This window comes from Scophthalmus maximus, chromosome 15, assembly GCF_022379125.1.
Source record: "Scophthalmus maximus strain ysfricsl-2021 chromosome 15, ASM2237912v1, whole genome shotgun sequence".
NCBI classification, from domain to species: domain Eukaryota; kingdom Metazoa; phylum Chordata; class Actinopteri; order Pleuronectiformes; family Scophthalmidae; genus Scophthalmus; species Scophthalmus maximus.
Genome location: NC_061529.1, coordinates 16,189,153 through 16,202,544, shown reverse-complemented (window position 1 = coordinate 16,202,544; position 13,392 = coordinate 16,189,153). Strand labels below are relative to the sequence as shown.

The window sequence follows — 13,392 nt, the reverse complement described above, 5'->3', positions numbered from 1 at the left end:
CGGGAAGTAACACTTTGTCAATCAGCAGGTTTCCGCTGGAGGGTACGGCTGTGTCCTCTAGTTCCAATAGTGTTAGGTCTCTAATGTTCTTTAGTAGACACACCTGTCAAGACCTTCCAAATATGAAAAGTAAAATCACACCATTCATTTCAGTTTCCACATGTGAACTCTAGAGGGAGCCTGCCGACAACAAAAAGTCTTTCAGAGGAGGCACCATTCCCTGAAACACCGTTTTTCATTCGGTCCACAACGTTCAGACAGAACTTTGAGAAGTGGGAGAATCTTGTCTGCGAAGAGTGGAAAGTTATTATGAGGAAAGTTACTTTGCCTCGGCAGTGGGGAACATCGACTCTCAGGCGCAAGAACTTTTCTCAAGAGGAGTTGTTTTTATTAAAGTGGAAAATGTATAGGCCTCTTCGTCTCCTCGTCTCCTGAGAGCCTCTATGTGCTGACATAGCCCGGCTACCTTTATTTGTACTGAAGTCGATTTCACAAGTATCATACCGATTTCCCGTCCTGTTACTTCCATGACCGATTACGGGCCTCAGAGCTTTGCCGTTAGAGTAAACAGCGAGGCGATAAACCCAGAACCCAGTGAGCCAAGCTGCTTATTTAGCCTCCAGGCCCTGCGATGCGTATCGCAACATCTCTATTTGTTCCATAACACGGAAAAATTGTGTAACGCCCTCAGGTGTCGCGGAAGGGCTCCCGTGACGTGGCGGACCACATGGCGATCCAGATGGATGATTCTGACTCCATCACGGTGTCGGAGCAGAGCGAGCCATCGGCGGAGTGTTGGCAGAACATGTACAAGCTGCTCAACTTCTACTCCCTCATCTCTGATCCCACCGGCATCCTGGAGAAAAGCTCCCCGGACAACTGCCTCTCAGGTGGGAATCACCTCCCAGCTGTCAATCATTTCTCTATTTATTTTTTGACCTCTTTTCCAAACAATGCCCTTAGAGTAACCCTCTACTTCACTTTCCCAGTTTTTTTCCCCTCACACATTATTCACAGAAGATATTGCTGTACTTTTTTTCCCCCCTTCCCCCCTTCTGGCAATTTACCTTCTCCCTCTCTCTGAACTGTGAGTTTGCACTTTGCACCCCTGCTTCTCACAAGCCGTCCTGGCACATCCCGCACGTTATATCTTTCATTCCCTCCTGACCTGGAGTGAATTTTGTATTGGAAGTCGGTACCGCTTGACAGCTCTCGTACATGTGTACTTTCCACAGAAGGTGGGCATCGGCCCTCTGAGCCGTTCTGCAAAGTGATCTTCGAGAACGAGCAGCAGGACGCCACCGTGCCAAACAAGCCCCCGGGCGCCGGCGGACGGCGCCGCAGCCTGGTGAGCTCCGAGCCGCAGCACGTCACGCTCATAGTTTTTGGCATCGGCATGGTGAACCGCACCCACCTGGAGGCGGACATCGGCGGGCTGACAATGGAGGCCGAGCTCAAGAAGATCCACGGCAGTTTCACTCTGAAGGAGAAGATGAAAGGTGAGGCTGAGAGATCAGTGTGGATGTGTTTACTTTGCACTGGCCTTAATTTCCCTACTTCATAACGGAAAAAAAGATTAGCACTGTAGTCGTAAAAGTGTAAAAATGAGTCGAGCATGAAAGCCTGCCTGTTTTTAATTATAACATCTGCAAACTTCCTCTCTACTTCAGCTAAGACTTTTGAATTTTAACGAGACAAAATGAAACTGCTGTTTCTTGATTTAATCATCGAATCCTTACACAAAACGCAAGTTAATTAATTTGCACAGACGCACAGCTGTCCTCGGTGGATAACAATAAGTTCTGTACGGTCTCATCTTTCTTTTTATGATCACGTGTCCACAGATATCCTGCACCAGAAGATGACAGAGACGTGTGCGTCAGCTCACATAGGAGGGGTGAACATCGTCCTGCTGGAGGGCATTACGCCTGATATCCAGTACGTACAGGTCCCCCTTCAGTTCAGCCGATTACCAAAGGGATTTCACGAAAAATACACCCTTGATATTTCTGTTTTTGAGAGAAAAGTTGCGTTATACTTGATAGCAACGTTTTTAACAGTTTGCGGATCCTGTCCCTGGGTGACGGTTTGTTGATTGACGTTTCTCAGATTAGTTTGAAATTTGTATGCCTTCAAATTGCAGCTATTTGAGCCAATATGATAATTTTAGGTTATTTAGGTTATTTTTTTTGTGTTATCTTAAAAGAAGGTTATTTAATTTTAACCTCAAGAACTGCAACTTGGCCAAAATGGATTAAGCACTTTCTACAAGACATCGAAACAGCGAGTGAAGTCCCGCTCTGCTTTGTGCGAGAACACGGCAGCAGAACTCGCACACGGATGTTTAAATGTTCACACTCACCTGAGTTTAACGTGAAAGCGGGAGCATTAGTTTTAACAAGCGCCGGTGTTCCGGCAGCTGTTTTTCCTGCCAGGTCATTTGAATAGCAGCACTTGTTTTTCACTGAAAAGGCAATTTCTTCAAAACGTAACCGCCCTAATCAGGTTACAAGCTTTGCAGTCGTGCACATTCAGACAGGCTGATGCGTCTCCACGCGGCTCTGATCAGTTTAGAACTTCGGCACAGCGTTTTTTCTCATCTCACTTTTTTTAACAGATGCTCCCGCTTTGAAAATAAAAGTGAAACCTAATCTTATTTTCATACACTACGCCCCAAACAGTGCCTGTGTGTTCAAAAAGTAAAGTAATGATGTTTGATATCAGCAGATTGTCAGCAGAGGTTTTGCAGTACAGCATTCCAGATTACAGCACTGTAATTACAACACTAAATTTAACTTTGGTCCCGTGTGATGCTTCATCTTACCCTCGACTTTTTGATACTGGTTTCATCCAGAGCCGTGTTCAAATTCAACGGAGCACCAGCCTCAGAGCCGACCACACCTCCTCAGTGCTCATACTTGTGGCGAACTGTGTTCTCGCCAAGAACAAGAACTGTTTCACACCTTTTATCTTCTCTTCTTCCTTTTTTTTTTTGACTTTCCTTGGCTTTCTCTTCCAACTCCACACATAGACTGGAGGATTTCCCAACGTCACCCACCAGCACAGCTAAACAAGAGTTTCTGTATGTTTGTCACTACCATTTAAGACTCCACGTGCATCCGTCAATCAAAAACTCTACCACCCCGTCTATACCCTTCATTTGTCTGCGTCACCTGCCTCCCATGTGTATCATCAGTCAAGTTTCTCTGGACTTTCCTCGTTAAAAAGTGTGAATGAAGCCACTTCTCACTGGTGAGATGATGATGTTTCCCATAGACCTAAGGGAAATCATTCCAGAACGGAAAGAGGCTTTTTAAATTGGATTGTGATGTAATGCTCCTTTCCTAATGTTTGCAGTAAAAAAAAAAGACTATCTGTCGGATATTTTGGCCATAAGCATCTTAAATTATAAGAGCTGTTGTAATCGATACAAAAGCCAGGATCTGACGATTCATTACCTTATTCATTCATAGTGGAGCACGTTTCAGTGCCATGATTTCTCATTCCACTTGTGCCTAGAAAACCGAACGCCTTCCTGAATCTGCATGATGTTTCACCGTTTGACGTCCTCTCAGTAATTCCACCCAAGTCGCACGTTCATCTGTATACCAACATCAACTTGGGGGGGAAAAAATTCAACTTGCTTTTGCTCATTCCAGTTCATTCTGCGTTTCAGAACTGTGGTGAAATGCAACATCGCCAAGTCGCAGGCCTTGTACAGCGCCCAGCGAGGGCTGAAAACCAACAACGCGGCGGTCTTCAAGGTGGGGGCCATCATGATCAACATCCCCCAGCACCCGGCTACTTTACACAGCATGATGGTCCGCAGCTCCCACCAGCTCTCCAAACAGATCTCGGACCTCATTCGCCAACCCTCCAACATGTACGTGGGCCTCTTATGTATATGTCTTTCGAATTTTTTATATACGTCTCATTTATAGGCCAGAAAATAAATGAGAATCTGACTAACACGTTCCACACTTGTCACGCCATGTTTACATCTTCGATTTTATATATAGCAACTGCTGCGTGAGAGATTCATAACTATGAAACGACACCTAAAGTCATTGAATTGTCACCCCATGCATAAGTGACAGGGCACTAAAGCGTAACCACACTGTTGCCTGCAAAGCCCATCTGTGGACTGTTTCCATGGTAATACTGAATTATGTTAATATATTTATAGAGCTTTAGATGTGCTCGGGATATTAAAGAACTTTCTATAATTTGATATTCACTGGAATAGAAGGCAGTCTCTCCAAAGCTCTGCATAATACACTCTTAAATAAATCAAGGCAGTAACGTACAGTTTTTCGAGCTGATGTGATGAAAAATTTGAGACACTAGATGCTAAATTCAGTCCAACCATTCACTTAGCAAAAATTTGTCTGTGGTGCGCGTCAGTCATACTTTACTTTACTCCCCTCACAGACAGCCTCCGAACAGAGAGGACACCCCCACCCCGCAGCCCTCCGACAAAGCATCCAGCATCAATCAGACCCCCGTCGAGGCCAACGAGTTCCCCCAGCTTCCTGAAGGCCTGGAGAAGAAGCCAATTGTCCTGAAGTTCAGCGCCATGATGGACGGCATCACCATCGGGGCGGCTCTGCTGCCCTCGCTGAAAGCAGAGTACAAGATGGGCCGCATGAAGAGCCACGGCATGACGGGTATGTGCGGGAGGACACGTGACATTGATTGACATTTGTTTTTTCAACTCACAAGGGAACAGGCTGGAGGCGCCACGTTTCAAGGAAAATTTATTTAAATTGGGCAAAAACTTTATAGTGGTCTCACGGGTGAACTGATCAGAATTTGGTGGTCAAAGGTCACGTGACCTCACAAACTACATTTTTGACCGTGACTCAAAATTTCACACTCCAAAAATGACAAAATTGAATACAATGTCTAAAAGGGTAAAATTATACATTTTATATTATCCAAAGGTCAACTTGTGAACTTTCTGGCCATTATGCGGCGCCTTAACTTGGGAACAAATTGGGAGATTGTGACCATATTTCACATTTTGGTTGGATACTGAGCTGGTAACCGTGATCTCAGGTGACCTCCTTCTGTGTTATTGGGTTGAAGATGAGCATAAAGCATCCACATAGCTTTTGTTGCTTCTTTACAACAACATCTGCGTTTTTAAGCATTGTCAGCTACAGTTGGGGGAAATGTCCGCACCGAAACTGATATACAACGGATGTGTACAGTTAAATCTTTGTGGACGACGCAGGAAGGGTGTGCAAGTTTACTCGGCTAAGAGATGCTAAGAAGCATTGACAAAATTATTAGCATTGCAGAGTAGAAAGCACTATGCTGGGGCTTCTGGATTTGACCTGCTGCTGAGCATCGCTGTCGCCAGTTAAATGGCTGCTGGTTCGTCATACTGGCGGTGACCAATGAACTCGACGACGGGCCCAAAAAAACACGGCTGTTGCCGTCGTCAGTGATCGTCAAAGATAGTCTGTGAGAGAACAACCGTCACTGTGTCACACCACTTAGTGACACCGATGTTCTTGTTCTGCTGCATGTCAACTGTATTAGTAAGTGCACTGACCCGTGCATTCGTTCGCATTCTTCTGATTCTGATGGAACACAAACGTGCAGCCATGACAGTGGAGGGTTGGGCTGATGGATGACAGACAATACCGAGACCGAATCCATCATGAATTTACTTGTCACTCGATTGACATGTTGATTGAGCAGCCAGTGTACCTGACACGCCGACACCACTGAAGACAACTTAATCGCACACACCTTATTTTCCATAAGCTTCCTGATCCAAATACTGAAGATCATGGTGCGGTTGATTTGCGTGACACCTCTGTCAACGTGTAAGGTACACCGGCCGTTCAATAAACATGTCAATCATCAATCAAGTGACAAGTATATTCATTATGGAAACTTCATATATAACTTCACACCACAGCACCTCAGCACTGGGAATCATTCACTGGAATCCAACATGACAATATAGGTGATTTTGTGTAACTTCCATTTTGCAAAAAAAACAACACTTAATACAGAACATTTAAATTAAATTTTCAAAGTCCACACTCACACACATGGATATAAATAAGTTGCAACTTCACTGGTTGGTAGAGACATCCAACCGTGGGCCAGTCATACCAGTTCTTTCCTAAAATGTAATTTTCATTGGAAATCCAAAATGCAAAGATACATTTCTTTTCTCGTCTGTCATAAATGTCACGTCGAGGCAAAAGTGGAAATACTAAAACTTTTCGCTCCTGAACGTCTTCTTCATTCAGGGGCACAGACCAGCTTCACCTTTGAGTTGCCCAACCACAAGCTCTGCTTCCAGTCCAAAGTGTCCCCAGTGGACATGTCCACCATGCCGCCGTCAGCCAGCCTCACCCTGCCTCCGGTCACCATGTCAGGAGAGTACATCATGGAGGACCACGATGGCCACTCGGACCAGGGCTGGGCACCCGACGACTTCCCAGCCAAGCAAGGAAACTACCTGCAGGGCAACTACCTGCGCTGTGTGGCTGAGGTAAGACGATCTCGATGGGACATTCCACAATCCAGACTATAAATGAAAGCCAATTTTTTTTTTCACCAAGAGGAATCTCACGCTTGCCTTTTTCTGGTGTGTAGATTGGTTCGTTTGAGCACAACCTGACAACAGACCTGCTCAACCACCTGGTCTTCCTGCAGAAGGTCTTCATGAAGGAGGTCAATGAAGTCATTCAGAAGGTGTCAGGTACTGTCACTACCGCTTTGTCACAATTACTGCCGTTTCACACGTCCGTGAAATCCTGTACAGCACTACTCTATATCCTTACCTACTCGGATCAATAAAGTTAATCTAATCTCAAACACATGACTGCTCCCCACAGTATCCTGTAGCCTACAGCTGCTGCTTAAGTCAGTGGGAGAAAAAAAAAAATCTTTTCCTGCACAGAAACAATGCTCAAGGCGCTGGCACAAATTCAATCGTGTTCATTTTCCACAACTGTATTGATGGTGATATGTTGAATTCAGTAAGCTTTGTCGATGTAATTGCCCAACTGAGAGGGAACTTGGAGTTTTATGCCATTTTAAGGTAAAGAAAAACCGGGTGTGTGGCAAGTATTCTCATCTGGGACGAGTCTGTTAATGTCGCTGTAATGGAACACTTCATCAGATATTAGACCTCACGCATATCAAGACAACAGCCACAGACAACATAATCCCACTATATCATGTTACTGAACGTTTCTCAAGAGCTTGCGAGAGCTTGTGAGGTTGACTCGTATCACTTTCCTTTCTCTGCAGGAGGCGAACAACCCATCCCACTGTGGAATGAGCATGACACATCGACTGATGCAGACAAGCCAAAGATCCTGCTGTATTCGCTCAGCCTCATGTTCAAGGTATTTCAGGTTTGCTCTGTTCAGTAAAGAAAACTGCGAAACAGCACATCAGTCACAGCGGTAGAAGCAAACCAAGGGGGTAGAGTTTGGATCCAGTGTGGGTTTTTTTTTTTTAAACCCACACCAGCTCTGCTTTCAGTTCCTGTCAAGGATTGTTGCAGACAGGCTCAGTTGTTAAGTTCTGAATATTGTGTACGCCATTGAGCCCCGTGAAGATCACAGTTGTCTCAGGCGAGAAAAAGCTACGAGGAAAAATGCAACATGGTGAAATGTAATAAAAAAAGAAAGAAAGACTTGCACAGAAAGAAAGAGCAAAGGTGGCAAAAAAACAAACAAGCACCAGGTTCATCATGGCATGAAACGGTCTTTGTGCAGTACAATAACTTTACGTTAGGACTGGACCTCAGTTCAGGATTTGACATACTGCTTGACACACTTGGAAAGGGGGTGGGGCTTTCTGGTAAATCATAATTTACAAAAATAGGGATGACCTTGGTAATAATGAATCATACAAATTGGGAAAAAAATGTAAATGTTAAACCTGTCATTTCATTAGAATCAGGTCTTAAAACACTAACATATGCTGCAGTAGTGCACCGTTAAATTATATCCATATCCTTTTACTTTTAATGTGTTCTTATTGTTTGATTTTGGATGTCTTTAATTATTCGTCTTGTATATATATACATATATATATATATTATTTGCGTGTCAGTTTGTCGGAGAGGAATTCTCTGAATGCCGTTTTCTCGTTCGCAGGGAATCCAGATGACGGCGACAACTCCCTCCATGCGAGCTGTTCGCTTCGAGACGGGCCTGATCGAGCTGGAGCTGTCCAACAGGATCCAGTGCAAGGCCCAGCCTGGCGGTAGCAGCAGCTACCTGAAGCTGTTTGGCAAATGTCAAGTAGATCTCCACCTGGCCCTGGGACAGATAGTCAAGCACCAGGTGCACATAAGCCTTAAACTGGTTGAATAAGTGTTTATTCGGGCAGATACATACGCAGACTCCACATACGTTTTGCTCTTCTTGCACTTTAATATACTGTAGGTGGTTTCCTTACATCCTTTCTCCTTTCATCTTACAGGTGTACGAAGAAGCCGGCTCGGACTTCCACCAGGTGGCGTACTTCCGGACTCGGATCGGCCTCCGGAATGCTCTGCAGGAGGAGATCAGTGGCTCTTCAGACAAGGAGGCCGTCCTCATCACACTGAACAGGCCGATCGTTTTCGCGCAGCCGGTGGCATTCGACAGAGGTTCAGTGAATTTTTTCGACTGCATCGCAGCTGATATCAAATGTTAAAACTGGTCTTGTGTAACCTTGTGACCGACGTGTGACAAGTCATCACCTGTGCTATGGCGTGTATTTCACCATTAGTGCTCACTTTTTGGATCACATTCTATCCTAAAACGAAAAAAAGGTCAGATTTGACATAAAACTTTGTTGTGGCGAGTTATGTTTTTACATGACATTCCTTTACTTATTTATTTTGCTGACACTTTTTGTCCACGACTTACAGTTACCGGTTACATATCAGAGGTCGGCAGGTAGCACTAAGGACTAGATGGATTTAGCAAAGTCCAGCAATCAAACTCCTGCAGTTCTGTACCAAAGTCAGCTGTGTAACCCTCTAAGTTATACCAGCTGCTTTGTTTTTGTGGGAAGAAAGTTGTGATAATTTCCGACCAAACTTCGACACTGACAACAACGACATCAGCACAACAGGAACCTGGGAATGTTTGTATTTTGGCACTGAATATAGTTCCGAACTCAACATTGGTTGATGGAATTGCATCTGATTTTCACTGCAATAAAATCTTAAATGTTTTTAAAACCTGATGCAGCTTGTTGACATGTCGCTTTCCTCTGTGCCCTGTTGTAGCCGTGCTCTTCTGGCTCAATTACAAGGCGGCGTATGACAACTGGAACGAGCAGCGCTTGGCCCTCAACAAGGACATCCACATGGCCACGAAGGAGGTGGTGGACAAGCTGCCGGGCATCCAGCAGACGTCAGCCCAGGCCTTCAGCACCCTCTTCCTGCAGCTGACCGTCAACGACCTGGGCATCTGTCTGCCGATCACCAGCTCCACACAGGTACACCAGCTACGCTCTGTTTTTGATCTTCCAAAGTCAAAATTGTAGAATTGCAACATTTGCGCGTTTAAACTTGCTGGGTGTCGATGTGCAAATTCACATTTGACATACTTGCTTGATGTATGAACAATAGAGAGGTTTACAATCTGTTTAATTGAAATAGTGATGTTGATTGCAAGTAATGTAAACGGAGATCATTTTTGTTCAGTGTTCAGCAGCTTTTCACTATTCTACATTCATGTAAAGGCCACGGTCGGCTTCCTTTTAAAAGGAAGTTGTTGTAAGATGTGATTAATCTTTTATCTTCACTCGCTGTTATTCGGAATCAATATATCAATATCAAAGTCTTAAATAATGTTCTTTTCATCTCCACTTTCCACAATTGCCTCCTTGTTCATTTGTTCCTAAAAAATAGAGCAATTCCTTTGTTATCAGCTTTGATATCAGTGTTTCCCCTAGCCCAGGTGTTGGTCGGCAGGCTGGACACTAATCTGCGCCGCCGCACAATGTTGCTCTCTGTGTCATAAAACATTTTGCAAACAAAATGCAGATTTGATTCATGATAAATTCATCCCTCCACAGAGTCCTGCTCTAGCGTTCACCAGACTTTGGTGCACTGATTCCAATGTAGATTGCGCTGTCACTTTTTATTCATTCCTTTTTTTTTATAAATGAGAACTGTTCAACTATTAGAATATTTTTAGGGGAAACACTAGATATTAATGAAAGGTCCATTTCAGTTGTCTTGTCATACTTACAGTATGTCCAATAGAGACGAAATATACCAGCTGTTATGTCACACTTATTTCCATAGAGAGGACAAGTGCCTGCTACGGAGGGCATCCACTCTGAAGCTGGGGCCAGCACATCAGTAGGCCGCCATAAAAATGCACGAAAAGTAACCTACAGTTTCTTACATCTCTTGTGATGGCTTGTTGTGGGACAATGACGTTCTGTGATCAATTCTCTTTCCATACCACGAATACATGTGGTCTTCTGTTTCAAAAAAAATTTAAGAATTAGCAGCTCACACCACTTTGAAAATATAAAATTTTCCTCCACGAAGCTGGCATAACAACTAATGAAGTTTGAGCTGCTGTCTGAGGTGTTTGGGCTGTGTAATCAATAAAATGGAGGTTATGCCAGCGCGATGTCCAGAGCGTTGCTTCTCTGTTGCTTAAAGGGGCAGTAAGCGATTTTGTAGAAATCTTGATTTTTCCTCTTTGTTGTCGCTGATGATTTTACTGCACTGACCGGGCCGCGAACTCGCAGCCTCGGGTGTGGGAGACCGACGCACCAACCACGAGACCGAAACCCCCAAGTCGTAGCGTCATTTGCCAGCACGTCTCTTAAGATGTCGGCGAGTGATCTGCACACGCAGTGTTTTTTTTGTTTTCAAATTACAGAGCCAGGACTGCGCCAAAAATACTTTTTTTCAGCGCACACAGAACCTGAAATATACCGCAATTTTTACGAAACGTTAACTGGATTAAAATCATTTACTGCCCCTTTAAAGGAAATGATGACAATGATTTTTTTAGGTTCATCTTGCAGAGACTGCCATGTAATTGCATAAAATGTCAAACACAAGATGGAGAAGGACAGTGCAGTGGCGCCTTTGTAGCATCTGCTCTTGTAAGCGAAAGGCATGTGGGCATTTGAAACTTACCTGGATTCCTGTTTTAACTGCCCCAAATCTGTGGTCTGATCCTGATGAAAGTCACAATAATACACATGCACTGTATTTAGAGAGTTGGGAGGTAGACGTACAGTTACCTGCCTCCAGGTCTGACTGACATGATGATCAGACTGCTGTTTAGGGACCAATGCCGAGTTAAATCTAGAAATTCAGGTCATAAGGACAAATCACTTTGAAAAACTGCTCAGAATCCAAATCTAAGAAACTTAAATGGTTGGTAACATTTCACAAGTAGCTGTATTTTCAGATCCGGTCCTTATTAATAGTCAGTCATCTGCATGATTTTGCAGTTAGCGTAATTGTTTAAAGCACATAAAAATATCTGCAATCGTCATAATTAAAAAAAAATGAATTCAAATAATAGTGGTTTTACAGTACAGCAGATTGAAATGTTACGAACCGCCATAAATATTCATTTTCCAAAACGCGTGGAAGTGGGTTCTTTCCCCCATGTGCCCCAGGCCCGTGTAACCTCTCCCTGCCCCTCCTCCAGGCCAACCACAGCATAGATTTCGACGCCGGCTCCGCTCTGGTGCTGACGATCGAGAGCACACTGATCACTGCCTGCTCCTCCGAGTCGCTGGTGAGCAAAGGCCACTTCAAGAACTTCTGCATCCGCTTCGCCGAGGGCTTCGAGACCTCCTGGGACGACTGGAAGCCGGAGATCCGAGGGGATATGGTCATGAACGCTTGTGAGTGACGAGTTGAATCAAATGGTCAACTTTGATTCTGTTTCGCATGTAGCATTTTTCATTGTATACGTGATAGAAGATTAATTGAGTCTATTTTCAGAGAGAACAAAGTGTTGGATTGTCTTAAAATACTGAGAAACAAAATCTAACTGTGTTCTATATGGGCCTGTTATTGTGTGGATGATAACCTTGCTCTCAGTAGGTATGAGCAGAATTCTTATGCGCCTTTCCATTCATGCAGGATCTCACAAATATTGACTGGCTGCTCTGTGTGTGTGCTCTGTATACAGGTGTAGTCCCTGATGGTACATATGAAGTATGTTCCAGGACCACAGGGCAGCCCTCCGCAGGCAAGTTCTTTTAACTAAGCCGTAATCCATAAAATATGGTTCGCACCCTCGAGCCGAACAATAAGCATGAGACAGCTGTCTGAAGATTTTATTTTTTTGGCATTAATTTCATCCACATCCTTCCCTTATGCTGTACTTGCTTCTCTCACCCTCCTGGCATCCTCCTCCTTCATCGAAAACAGAGAGTAGCAGTGCCGGCACCTGGACTCTCAACGTGCTTTGGAAAATGTGCGGCATCGACGTCCACATGGACCCCAACATCGGCAAGCGCCTCAATGCACTGGGCAACACGCTGACATCGCTGACCGGCGAGGAGGACCCGGACGACATCGCCGACCTGAACTCCGTCAACATGGCGGACCTTTCCGACGAGGACGAGGCCGACAACATGTCACCCACCATCCACATGGTCAGTCGATGAAGGCTGCAGTGGTAGCGGCTTGAGTGCTGATGTATTGTTTCCACCACAGCTAGATTCAGCCAAGCCGGTTTTTATTTAAACATCACTTCAATGTTAATGTAATGTTAAAGTGCGATATTCAGTAGTCAGCAGTTGGATCAGAGGTTTTGTTTAATGTAATTCTTCTCCGAAGAGAAGATTAAGACGTATGAAAAGGAAAAAACACTGAACAGACGTAACAAAGTGCTGCTGTTGAGCTAACAACTTGTGGTTGTCACAAGTTGCAGGAATAGTCCAACATTTGGGGAAACACACCTATTAGCTCTCCTGCCAGTGGTTAGATGGAAAGATCGATACCACTCTCTTATGTTAATTCCGTTAAACGTCAGGTTACAGCCAGCATCCAGTTAGCTGAGCTCAGTCAGCAAGACTGGCTCTGACAGGATATAAACAAAAGATGGACCTCTAAAGCAACAGTTTGCACTCTTGCGGGGCGTTTTTTGCTTGACTGCTTCGTGGCCTTGCACAGCCGGTTGCCTGGAAACCTCACAATGACAACAGGAGTCTAGTGAAGTCACTGTGCTGCTCAGGAAGTACTTCCTCGCACTATAGGTAGTGGTCTTTAAAGGCTACTGGATTGCAGGTTTAGTAACCTCTGTCTCAGGTGTTAAGCTAAGCTAACTGGTCATGGTAGCTTCATATTCACTTTCATCGACGTTAGAACGATATGGATTTTCGTCCTCTCAGCAAATAGGTGTGTTTCCTGAAATTCCACAT

The 13,392-nt window shown here is 44.5% G+C and overlaps 1 protein-coding gene across 16 annotated transcripts in view; it reads left to right on the top strand.

The window, feature by feature from the left end:
- The window catches only part of kiaa1109 (KIAA1109 ortholog), a 75,884-nt gene that overhangs the window by 41,827 nt on the left and 20,665 nt on the right, over positions 1-13,392 (top strand). For 11 of the 16 annotated variants that reach the window (XM_035611456.2, XM_047327257.1, XM_035611464.2 and 8 more), the window contains exons 49-64: positions 692-890; positions 1,236-1,499; positions 1,845-1,938; positions 3,032-3,082; positions 3,677-3,883; positions 4,432-4,667; positions 6,273-6,517; positions 6,622-6,727; positions 7,282-7,379; positions 8,139-8,327; positions 8,467-8,635; positions 9,263-9,474; positions 10,289-10,372; positions 11,667-11,865; positions 12,156-12,215; positions 12,398-12,624. In XM_035611456.2, coding sequence (XP_035467349.2) covers positions 692-890; positions 1,236-1,499; positions 1,845-1,938; positions 3,032-3,082; positions 3,677-3,883; positions 4,432-4,667; positions 6,273-6,517; positions 6,622-6,727; positions 7,282-7,379; positions 8,139-8,327; positions 8,467-8,635; positions 9,263-9,474; positions 10,289-10,372; positions 11,667-11,865; positions 12,156-12,215; positions 12,398-12,624 — 2,640 coding nt within the window. The remainder of the gene's footprint in view (positions 1-691; positions 891-1,235; positions 1,500-1,844; positions 1,939-3,031; positions 3,083-3,676; positions 3,884-4,431; positions 4,668-6,272; positions 6,518-6,621; positions 6,728-7,281; positions 7,380-8,138; positions 8,328-8,466; positions 8,636-9,262; positions 9,475-10,288; positions 10,373-11,666; positions 11,866-12,155; positions 12,216-12,397; positions 12,625-13,392) is intronic. The other 5 variants (XM_035611470.2, XM_035611469.2, XM_035611468.2 and 2 more) reach the window with 2 other exon arrangements.